This window comes from Mangifera indica, chromosome 1 (assembly GCF_011075055.1).
Source record: "Mangifera indica cultivar Alphonso chromosome 1, CATAS_Mindica_2.1, whole genome shotgun sequence".
In the NCBI taxonomy this organism is placed as follows: domain Eukaryota; kingdom Viridiplantae; phylum Streptophyta; class Magnoliopsida; order Sapindales; family Anacardiaceae; genus Mangifera; species Mangifera indica.
This window is the reverse complement of record NC_058137.1, coordinates 7,869,264-7,881,843: the sequence shown is the minus strand read 5'-3', so window position 1 is coordinate 7,881,843 and position 12,580 is coordinate 7,869,264. Positions and strand designations below refer to the sequence as shown.

The 12,580-nt window shown below is 33.5% G+C and overlaps 1 protein-coding gene across 1 annotated transcript; it reads left to right on the top strand.

Annotated features, from left to right (window-relative positions):
* Nucleotides 1-1,525: 1,525 nt before the first annotated feature.
* Nucleotides 1,526-10,581, top strand: LOC123229314 (probable serine/threonine-protein kinase PIX13). The gene is given in 11 exon segments (XM_044655059.1): nucleotides 1,526-1,750; nucleotides 1,879-2,206; nucleotides 2,626-2,761; nucleotides 2,861-3,002; nucleotides 5,314-5,415; nucleotides 5,531-5,871; nucleotides 6,285-6,420; nucleotides 6,524-6,666; nucleotides 9,908-10,031; nucleotides 10,180-10,481; nucleotides 10,483-10,581. Coding segments are annotated over 7 exon segments (1,164 nt in total). The 5' UTR covers nucleotides 1,526-1,750; nucleotides 1,879-2,206; nucleotides 2,626-2,761; nucleotides 2,861-3,002; nucleotides 5,314-5,330; the 3' UTR covers nucleotides 10,516-10,581.
* Nucleotides 10,582-12,580: the final 1,999 nt, after the last annotated feature.

The window sequence follows — 12,580 nt, the reverse complement described above, 5'->3', positions numbered from 1 at the left end:
CTAGTTTTTCGATTGAAGGAAATTATCTTTAACAAAATAATAAAAAATTTTGTTTAATAAAAAAGAATCATTAGGCCCCTGAGAAACGACAATATATCTTAGGGGCCCAATATAATAAATTAAAAATTCAAGAACGTAAGAAAATAAATTTTTCTCGAGGGGCCTAGAAAACAATTTGGTGGCCTCTATGTAGGTTTATCCTTGATCACTTGTATTCATTGTGATTCGATCGTATTCATCATGTGTTCATGAATTCTGCATTAATCATAGATTCATAAAAATGTCAATTATTTATTTTTAATATGGACATTCAGCCAAAAAATATCTTATAAAAATTTTATTTATTACAAACATTTGTCTTTGGAAAATATATTCAAGACTTTGTTCAACAAAATTATTTTGAACTCTTATCATGATAAAAAAAAAAACTTTGGCCATGTTTGTCTTGAAAAATTAAAGAAAAAACATTATCAATTAATTCATTTTACCACATTTAAATAATAAAAATCAGTAATCTTCATTTGAAGTTCATAATAAAACCATTTATTTTAACAATTAGACTTCGTACACAAAATTCAAATCGATTTCATATCTTATAAAAAAATTTTAAAAAAATCTTTTAAATGTTAAATAATCTTAAAGTCCTTGCGTGATGAGGTTTTTCATTTTAAGCAAGACTCTTAATTTCCACATACATACGGTCACACTCCATGAGAGGTATGTGTACGCTCTTATTATATACATGGGTGTGATCTTTCATGGGTCACGACAGTGTATCAAGCTCAAAACATAATTTTTTGTTTGTTTTTAATTTAATTTGATCCAAATTTAAATCAAATCATATAAAAAAGATAATAACACCCTTGAAACATACCTAAGGGCACTACACTCACCATATAACTTGATTGTTCATACACCTAATAGTTTTTCAGAGCGCTCCTTCGCTAATGTCACTATGATAGAAAATTTATTTATGTGGTTTAAGGTCTAATAAAAGTTTACATCTAGGCTTAATGTGCTTAGTAAGGATAACACATACACTTCAAATGTTATGATATGATAGGACAGTTTAATGTGACTTTTGAGTTATCGGATTTTTAATCAAGAGGGTCTAATAAATTCCTATATGTTGGTTAAATACTCTCTTTGAAACTCTGACACGAAAAGTGAGATTATTTTACTTGTTGAAAGTTAATATTCATAGAGGTTTTAAGAAATAAAGATTAGTCATTGTGTTAGACGAATTTTAAAAACTCCACAAATTTAGGAAGTATGACATATCATGTATTCCTATAACCTTATAAGTACTTAATTAAATGTTTTATAATTTATACGAGATTTTGAGATTTGTTTTGTTTCTTGTTCAAAATTTTAATATATAAAATTAATTTTGAAAATGCATTGGTAGTGAAAAATTCAATATTGAACTTTTCAAGTCTAATGCATTTCCAAAGTAAACAAGTGTATTTTACATTTTACATTTGTGTCTCTTTATATTCGTGCACCGAATTCCGCTAGCTATGATTTGTTGTATTCCTTGTTACTGCAAATATCAACACAGCCAGTACTCAGCCTTATATTAATCCTCAACACCACGCACAAACTCTCCATAAATTCTGCTTTTGTTCTTCAATCATCTTTCAAAAAAGACCTGCTCAAGTTTGACATGGGTAATTGCGGGGTATCTTTTTCCAGAGAGGCTAATCCTCTACTTCTAGTACCACCTCCATCCACAATCCTACTTGCTCAGGTGCTGAATTTATGCTTGAATATCTTAAACTTTTAGTTTTGTTCAGATTTGATTTGGAGTCATATTTGTACTTTGATGGAATGATTTGTTGACTTAGTCTTTTTGGAATTTTGAGGGATGTCAAACAGTTGCAGCTCTACTACAGAGATGTCAGCTACTACTAGTGGTGCAGGCAAAAGTCAATTTTCAGAGGCTGTTATTGAAGGTGGAGAGGAAGCAACTGCATATGGACAAATTTTGGAGACAAAAAACTTGAAAGTATTCAGTTTTGCAGATTTGAAGCTTGCAACTAAGAACTTCAAGCCTGATAATTTGTTAGGGAAGGTGGTTTCGGGAAACTTTATAAGGTTTGGATTGATGAGAAGACGTACTTAGTCTTCTAAAAGTTCTGTTGGAACGGTGGTTGCCATCAAGAAATTGAGCCCAGAAAGTATCCAAGGGTTTGAACAATCTCAGGTATTCATCTTGACCTTTTTCTTTTCTTTTCTTTTCTTTTTAAATTCCTTTACGGCCCATATGTAGAATTTTGAATAATTTTAGAAAGAATTCAGAGAAGTTAAAAAAAAAAAAAGTGCTGGTATTGTTGGCAACAACCTTCAATGTGATTGGGCTTTAGATAAAGGTTGTTGGTCCCGCTAATCATGACTTGCCTGCATTGCTAAAATTCCAAGGCTGGTATTTGTGAGATCCATTTTCTTAAGTTCAATTACCTTAAAGAATATATGCTGCCTTTAATTGATCTGCATAATGCTAGGCCAGTAAAACTGTCCAACTTGATTAGACGTGAAAATTGTGTTTGAGAGGCTTCTTTGAATAACATGTTCTAAATATGCTCCTTAATTTGATGATAATGTAATGTACTTTCTTTTATGCAGACAGAGGTTAACATTTTAGGATGACTTTCTCATCCCAGCCTTATCAAGCTATTGGGATACTGTTGGTAGGATAAAGAGCTGCTCCTTGTGTATGAATTCATGCAAAAGGGAAGATTTAAAAATCATCTTTTCAGAAGTAAGAAGTGAAGCAAATGAAACACACAGTTAGCTAAAAAATGAAAAAAGGTGCATTCATGGATTATGGTATTGAATGTTGGATTGCTTTGTTGTGCAGGAATCCTTCCATTAGACTATGTTCTTGGGATATTCGGATTAAAATTGCCATTGGAGCAGCTTGAGGACTAGCTTTTCAACATACTTCAGAGAAGAAAGTCATTGAGCGAAATTTCAAGGCCTCCAATATACTGCTTGATGGGGTTGGTTTTGCTCTGCTTTATCTAAGTTTATTTAGTGTTAAAAGCATAAACATAGAAAAAGTGAAATCTAATTTGAAATTTGGTAGATATTTGAGAATGATGTGGTAGTCAAAATTCTAAATTTCTGTTTTCCCTTTAGTTTTTTTATCAATATTTTAGCTTGGAAATTGACTTGGGCAACTTGGATTGAGATAGACGAGGTTTCCTCCATTATAACATTTCTGAATCAGAATTAGCTTGATATCTTGTTCATATTTCTGCAATATAAACTTGACCTTTGGTAGAGTAATGCTCTCACTAGAAGAATCTAGCTTAGAATAGACACGAACAATTACCGGATCATACTTTGTCCCTAGTCCAGCAACAATAAAGGCTATTAACTCTCCCTTTGATATGCTCTATCCACTAGCGTTTAGTGCATTTGCTAATTCCCTCATTTTCTTTATATAGCTACTGATATCTGCCAAGCCTTTCTTCAAGGTTTGTAAGATATTTTTCAAGTGAACTACCCTAACCTTGGATTTAGTAACAAAATAAGACTGTAATGCTTTCCACACATCACAGGCAGTCACACATCTAGCTACATGAAACATAGATTCTAAAATTGAAGCTAGTAACCAGCTTAACAGCAACTTGTCACAATGTTTCCACAAGTGGTAATCAAGATTAGATTGTTTAATGGTACCAGTATCAGTTTCATTCTTAACAAAAATAAATGGAGAAGGACATGGAGAAAGACCTGTCAAGTGATCTTTCAAGTCATAAGCTCCTGCTATGAAGAAGTGCACCAGTATCGATAATTCTCCTTTGTCAGTCTTAGACTCATTATCTGGAGACTCAAAGTAGAGAAATTTGCAAACTGCGACATTGAATGATTTAACGAAGGCCTGACACTGTTATATTGATTTGAGGATCCTGGACTGCACAAATCAAACACAAAATCAGCCATTGATGTTAGTCGTTGGCTTTGATACCATGAAAAATGACGCAACTACACTACTGAACTACAATTAATCAAGCAGTTTACAAGACTTTATATAGCAAACCACAGAAAAATATCTAGTCAGTTGTTGCCAATTGTTACAGATGAATCTGAACCATTAACCAGAAAATGATCTTAACTGTCACCTGAGACCTAGATTGAGAGCCATCTAGTTGTTAGCTTTTGTCGCAGATCTTCCTTCCTTTAGAACTTCAAAGAAAAGGAAGAAACTTCTTCATTTCTCCTTCTATAGATGCAAATACCGACTTCTTCTATTCACACTGTTTGCTAGGAATGCAATGCGTATTGATTCAAAGTGCATGACTCTGCATCAACGCTGTTAGTTCACACATTACTTTTCGTTACCACCAAACCTCCTCTGTTTTAAAATTTTACTCTTAATAATATGTTATGATATAATTGAGTATAATTGTATCCTTAATTTAAAATTATTTAATACATAGTGACAAATCATCATTGACATTCAAATTGGTATTTATTATAAGTAAACATAGTTTTATTGATAAATTATGTCAAAATGTTTGAATGTCCTTAGCCAATGACAAGTCTTCATTTGCATGAAATTGTGTCCCGAATTTGATGTACCTTATTGTGTAACTTGGCTGTTCATAAACCTAATAGTCTTCAGGAGCTCTCCTTTGCCAATGTCACTATGATAGGAAATTTCCTTATGTGATTGAATAGTCTAATAAAAGTTTACATATAGGCTTTATGTGATAAATAAGGATAGTACATATACTTTACAAGTTATAATATGAGTGGATGATTCAGTGTGGGCTTTCGAGTTATAGGATCTTTGATGAGAGAGTCAAATAATTTCATATATGTTGGTTAGATCCTCTCTCTGAAATCCTAATACAAAAAGTGAGATGATTTTACCTATTGGAAATCGACATTTATTAAGGTTTTAAGAGAGGAAGAGTGCAAATTTTAGAAACTCCACAAATTTAGGAAGCATAGCACATAAGGTATTCCTATAACCTTCCAAGTTTTTAATTAAGTATTTTATGACTTACATGAGATTCTACAGATTGATTTTGTTTCATGTTCAAAATTTTTATTCACCTTTGATGTATAAGTTTAATTTTGGAAATGTATTAGTCGTGGAAAATTCAATATTGAATTTTTCATGGATAATGCATTTCTAAAATAAAAGGTCTATTTTTCTTTTGTGTCTTTTTACCACTAGATTGAGTATATCCCAGTGATGCAAATATCAACACAACCAGACCTATACCTTATATTAATCCTCAACACCACACACAAATTCTCCCTAAATTTTGCTGCTTCAAACATTTTTCAAAACAGGCCAGCTCAAGTTTGACATGGGTAATTGCTGGGTATCTTTTTCCAAAGAGGCTAATCCTACTACTCCTATTACCACCTTCATCCACAATCCTACAAGATCAGGTGCTGAATTTATACTTGAATATCTTAAACTTTTAGTTTTGTTTAGATTCGATTATTAGTTTTATTTGTTCTATGATGGAATGATTTGTTGACTTAGTCTTTTTGGAATTTTGAGGGGTGTCAAACAATTCAAGCTACACTACAGAGATGTCAGCCACTAGTAGTAGTGCAGGCAAAAGTCAATTTTCTGAGGCTGTTAATGAAGGTGGAGAGGAAGCATCTGCGGATGGACAAATTTTGGATAAACCAAACTTGAAAGCGTTCAGTTTTGCAGATTTGAAGCTTGCAACTAAGAACTTCAGGTCTGATACTTTGTTAGGGAAAGGTGGTTTTGGGAATGTTTATAGAGGTTGGATTGATGAGAAGACATTTGCTCCTTCTAAAAGTGGTAATGGAATGGTGGTTGCCATCAAGAAATTGAACCCAGAAAGTTTGGAAGGGTTTCAAGAATGGCAGGTATTCATCTTGACTTTTTATTTTTTAAGTTCTTTTATTGCCCATATGTAGAATTTTGAATAATTTTAGAAAGAATTCAGAAAAGAAAAGAAAAAAAATGGTGTTGGTATTGTTGGCAACGACCTTCAATCATTTCCCACTGTGATTGGGATTTTGATAGAGGTTGTTGGTCCCACTAAGCTTGACTTGCCTGCATTGCTAAAATTCCAAGGCTGATATTTGTGAGATGAATTTTCTTAAGTTCAATTACCTTCAAGATATTTGCTGCCATCAATTGTCTTCATAATGCTGGGCCAGTGAAACTGTCCAACTTGACTAGATATAAAAATTGCGTTTAAGAAGCTTTCTTTGAATGACATGTCCTAAATATGCTCTTAATTTGATGATAATGTAATTTATATTCTTTTATGCAGACAGAGGTTAACTTTTTAGGAAGACTTTCTCATCCCAACCTTGTCAAGCTATTGGGATACTGTCAGGAGGATAAAGAGCTGCTGGTTGTGTATGAATTCATGCAAAACGGAAGCTTAGGTGATCATCTTTTCAGAAGTAAGAAGCCAAGCATATGAAACGCAAAGTTAGCTTTAAAAAATGAAAAAAAAAGTGCATTCATGAATTATGGTATTGACTGTTGGATTGCTCTATTATGTAGGACATCCTTTCATTGAACCGCTATCTTGGAATATTCGGCTTAAAATTGCCATTGGAGTAGCTCGAGGACTAGGTTTTCTACATAGTTCAGAGGAGAAAGTCATTTACAGAGATGTCAAGACCACAAATATACTGCTTGATGAGGTTAGTTTTGATCTGATTCTTTCCCTTTTATCTAAGTTTGTTTAGTGTTAAAGTAAAACATAAAAAAAGTGAAATCTAACTTGAAATTTTGTTATTATATTGCAATGATGTGGCAGTCACAATTCGAGATTTCATTTTTCATACTTATAGGCCTTTTTTTTTTTATATAATTATTTTAGCTTGGAAATAGAGCTGGATTGAAATAGATTTTGTTCCCTTCGTAATAATTGTTAAAATGATTCCTTGTTACCAACCAATGTACACAATATAGAGTCTTACGTTCGGTAGATTATGATAGTAACGATTAGAACTTGATGAGACTTTGATGTCTACTATTATGTAATATAAATACAATAGAATTTTAAAAAAAAAAAAGAGACCCAAAATTTTTCACATGGTTTGACCCGACAATCAGAGTACCTATGCCCATAGTAGTTATTAGTTAATGTGTATATCCTATAGAGGATTAATACAATATATCAGTTATGTGTTTGATATAGATTTATGGTCTCTCTTGGGCTTTTCCGTCTTTTTCTCTCTTTCAGTAGTCATTTATATTTAGAAGACTAGTAAGGAGAAGTTATATTCAAATAAGATAGTTAGAGAATTTCAAATTTAAATGTGATTCTAAGAATTTGTTTCTATTCTAATTTAAGAAAAAAAGAATATTACAATATTAAAAATATTCTAATTAGGAAGGTGGAGATAGTTTCCCTTTGATATCACAGTAAAAGAGATAAAAATCCTTGTAGAAAAGATTCTGCTAAACGGAGGTCTTCCATTGCCTTTAGCTAGGGACTTTACTTGCATCTCTTTTTATTTGAGAGGCTTCTTAAATTACTAGTCTTGTACGTTAGACATGTTCATCTCGAAGAGACACTTCTTGGGGAGAATTCTTTTGAGCTAGAGAATATCGTCTAACAATTGCCTCCCAAACTTAGAGTACGAGAAGGTTTTCAAGAACTTTGATTACTCCGTACCTTGAATGGATTGTGCCATGTGGAGATTAGTAATTACTATATCTTTCTGATAAGGGCATGATAGTTGGCATTATAATGACTTCATACATTTTGAGTTACTATCAATCCCATTGTTTAACTTTCCTATGGAATGTGACTGGATGTGCACTTCTACATATTAGGATGGCTGACACATGTCTAGGGATTATGTTGAATGGTTAGTATTAGTTCCTATTTATTACGAGTGACAAAATAGATAGTCCAGAATTGTCATTCTAGTCTCCTCTTTGTTAGGCTATTGGCGACGTTGATGAGGTGGTCTCAAGTTTTCATCCAATAGAAGAAATGATGAAAGAATGCATCACCCAAGATGAGTGGAAGGAGTATCAAAGGAGATTAGCCGCACTCAGTGAGGTGAGGTAGGTGGCATGAAACTTGAACCAATTGGGTGAGTGCCACTTAGGGTTTCTGAGGAACCCATCATCCAAGAGACCATAGGAGTAGCTCACTTTCCTACCTCTTATCACAAGGCCATTAAGACAATCTGGGTTGATATTGTAGTTTCTCTTTTTTTATACTTGATTGTTATATAAAATAATTCTCAGTCGTACTCGATGCTTCTTCCTCTATCTGTCTTTTGCTGCATTATTTATCAACATATATGCGTAAACACGTTGGCAATCAATAAAGAATATTATACGAAACATAAATTAAATATTTGGTTATTCTTATTAGAACTCCGCTGCATAAATACTTTCATTAAATTGCATGGGAAATAACATGAATAATCATAATGAAATACTTATAGTTCAAACTTGTATTTAACTAGTAAATGTGCATCAAACTAATTAAAGTAAGACAACTTACAAGACTATAGAGGCCTACCCCCAATCTTCTTATGAAATAGTAAATTTTTGCTATGAACAATATTGTATGACCCTTGTAGTTAGCCCCCATTGCTTTCTTACACAGTAAATTTTTGCTATGAACAATATCTTATGACCCTTGTAGTTAGCCTTCCTTGCTTACTTACACCTGCAGGTTGTTACTGTGGTCTCACTTATGAATATTCCAAGGAATTCTCTATCAAGGAGGTCTTCGATGGCTTTTAAGAGAACCCGGTGCTAGTTGGTGTCATGGCCCGTATCATGATGATACTTGCAAGCTTCCCATAGTCTCAACAAGACTATAGAGGCCTACCCCCAATCTTCTTATGAAATAGTAAATTTTTGGTCTGCCCTTATATTAGTTGTTGAAGAGCTTGGAGCGTTGAATGGGAGTCAACAGCTATGCTACTTGGTGGGCAAGAGAAATATCTTCTCAATTGATCCTTAGTTTGATAGTCTTAGCTATCAACACATCAAGAGACACAACAAAGCAACATGATCTGAGTTAGGTGCCCTCAACCACCTTTTCTTGAGAGGCCCAAGGTGCATTCAAGTGGTTGAACACGTCTAGTTTACAAGTTTGGTAACTTATTCTAGATTAAATGTCAAGGTCAATCATAGCACTAGTGCCCCAGGGCACTGAGCAGATGTTAACATGTAGAGAGGAGGCCTGATCCTGATCCTTATGTCTATAGGTAATATTCACTGATTATTGTCCTGTACCTTGGGTTGGCTAGCTTGTTGTAACTAAACAATGAGCTAGTTTGAAATGTTGATTGATAGGCAGGATTGGCATGACAAGAAGCCTATCCTGCTGGTCGAAATGGGATAGATATTGGGGTACATTCTTCTTTGTCGTTACTGATGCAAAATAGGAGAATATTTGTAGAATATTCGAGATAGGTTCCTTTTTTATCGGAAATATGCTCTTTATCTTGATTTGAGAGATTTTCTTGTTTTCATTATTAAATGTCATATAGGAATCATCTAGTCACTAATTAGAGTTTGGTTGCTTGTCATGAGATCTTGAACTTATTTGGAGGTAAGCTTCAAGTAGAATTCTTGTGGACTGAAAGCTATCATATAAAAAAAAAATACTAGGTCTATTGTTGGTTGTTGGTCGTAGTTGCTTCAAGTAGTTTCACCTTAAAAAGACACTTACTGGGGAGAATTCCTTTGGGCTAGAGAATACTGTTTAACTATAACATTTTTGAATGAGTAGCGTAATATCTTGTTGTTGAGATAATATGTGGCCTCTTTTTTTATTCTTACAAAGAGAGTAAAAGAATGGACGCTGTGTTGATTTAGAAAATATGCATGCATTGATTAGATAATATTACCTTATATTAGTATTCTAACAACATTGGTTGCTCCTTGTGCTGTATTCTTTCACAGTACTTCAATGCGAAATTAGGGGACTTTGGCTTGGCGAAATTGGGGCCTGCTGGTGGAAAGTCTCATGTCACAACCAGGGTTATGGGCACGTATGGCTATGCTGCTCCAGAATATGTTACAACAGGTAGTTAATATGTTTAAGAATTTGGATGTTTATGTTTATTTTAATGGTTAAGTAGACTATTCCAGTTACTGGTGAAAAAGTGGGAAGAATCCAACACTTTTTGGTTAAATAATATTAATTAACTTGGTATTTCATAATTATAAAACAGGTCATCTGTATGTGAAGAGCGATGTATATGGCTTTGGGGTCATGCTGCTAGAAATGTTGACAGGTTTAAGGGCATTTGATACAGAGCGCCCCAGAGGAGAGGAAAATCTGGTTGATTGGATGAAGCCAACGCTTTCCGGAAAGAAGTTGAGGAACATAATGGATGCACGGATTGAGGGGCAATATTCAACACAAGCAGCACAACAGGTAGTACAGCTTTCTCGAAAATGCCTAAACCTAGATCCTAAACACCGCCCCTCCATGAAAGAAGTTGTGGAGATTTTGGAGCACGTTGAAGCAATGAAATAAAAAACCTAGGAACTCGGTGTTTATGTAGCACCCCAAACTTGAAGAAAATTTAAATTGAAATTTTACATAATCTATGACACTACACTTTACAAAATTTCCCTTATCGATTTTTATACTTCTTTAAAAAACTTATATCTTCATGATAATAAAATATTCCACTCCAAATTCTTAAAATCATCTAAAATGAATAACATAAGCTTTAAAACACAAAGTCCAAACATTATATTTCTCGGCTTTTCTACTAGCCTTGATCTCCCTTTATTCCATAACTCTTAGCTTGTTATGATGGGACAATAATACCCATATTCATGGGCAAAAAATATTACATGTATACTGTGTATTTATTGTTGATATGAACTTTAGAAGAACTAGATTTCAAAAGCTAGTTATTGAAATTAAAAGGTTCAAAATTATATAAACTTCACACTAGAAATTCATATTTTTTAATGTGGGACAATTGTGCACTAGTTTCTTGCTAGCCCCGAGCGAACATTGTAATGTCGGTATCACCACCTGCGTTGTAAGATTGCAATTGAGAGAGCTCAAAACTATATAAACATCAAATTATATGTTCATACTTTCTAATATAGGATGGTTGTGCGTTAACTCTCTGTTAGCCGTAGACAAACATTGCAATATCAGCATCGCCACCTGTGCCTCACGATTGTTACTAGGAGATCTAATGCTGGCTTTGATACCAAATGATATAAATCTTAAGAGAATCATATTTCAAAAGTTAGTTATTGAGATTGAAGAGTCTAATACCATATAAACCTTTCATTGAAAACCCATACTTTTTAATCTTGGATCTAAGTCTCATACTTTACACTTGAGATCCTAACAGTTGTATAATTATAATTATGATCTAAATTCCAAATATGATTGCATTGTAAAGATTGGATTAGTATAAATATAGAAAAGTTTCTATATAAATTGTAGGCCAAATGACTATTTCCCACCTCAGGTATAGTAAAAGTCTAAAGTGACCCCTGTTAACTTTCGAAAACCTAAATTCTCACCCTTCTGTTAATTTTGGTTGTTATTATCAGGGGTAACATCGTCATTTAGAAAATCTATTTAAACTTATAATTAGGATTACCCTTAAGTTTTGAAATTTTTATTTTTGACCCCTAACTTAAAATTTCCAAGTTTAAAACATGACCTTTTCCCCTCTAAGTCTAGGTTCCAATCTCTTTATCTTTGAGCCATTTATAGCCACCCCTTACCTTCTGAAAATTCTCAATTTCACTCCCTCTTTGATTTTAGTTTTAGAGTATCTCTAGCATCGTTCTCCCTTCATTGTCGGCATCCTTTTCTACTGAGACCAAGCCGCTATTGCATCCTCCCTTCACTGACCAACAAAACCCACTGACAACAACATTTGTTCATCTCCGAAAAAAGATGACTCGTCATCTTTATCTCTGTCTAGAAAAACCCTAAGAGTTATCGTCATTGTCTGATCTAGAATCGTGTCTAAAAAAAGTCGATAGAAGCCGTCTGGAATCGTGTCTTCGTTGTTGCTTGGAATAGTCTTCGTCGATTGGTGATGATTGGTAAAGGGAGAACGACATTGGAGTGGTTTTGGAAACTGAAATCAAAGAAGGGTGAAATTGAGAGTTTTCACAGGGCAAGGGGGCAACTGCAAATGGGTGTTGTATTGGAACCGAGGAAAGGTCATTTTTTAAACTTGGAAATTTTAAGTTAGGGGTCAAAAATAAAAATTTCAAAGCTTAGGGGTAATCATAGTTATGAGTTTAAATAAATTTTCTATATGATGATTTCACCTATGACACTAATAACCAAAATTAACAGAAGAGTAGGTATAGAATTTTCGAAAGTTAGTGAGGGTTACTTTGTGTTTTTACCATACCTCATGTGGGAAATAGTCACTTGGCCTAAATTGTATTCAACATTTAATAGAATTAACTTATTCTAGTATTATACATAGTTATACTTGGATACTTTGCAAAATGATAGAGACTAGGAACGAGCCCGTCAAATAAATAAGCAAAAACATGAATAATATGAAAGCTCTTAATAAAAACATTGTGTTATGAAAATTTCTTTACTTAACATAATCATTAATCATATAG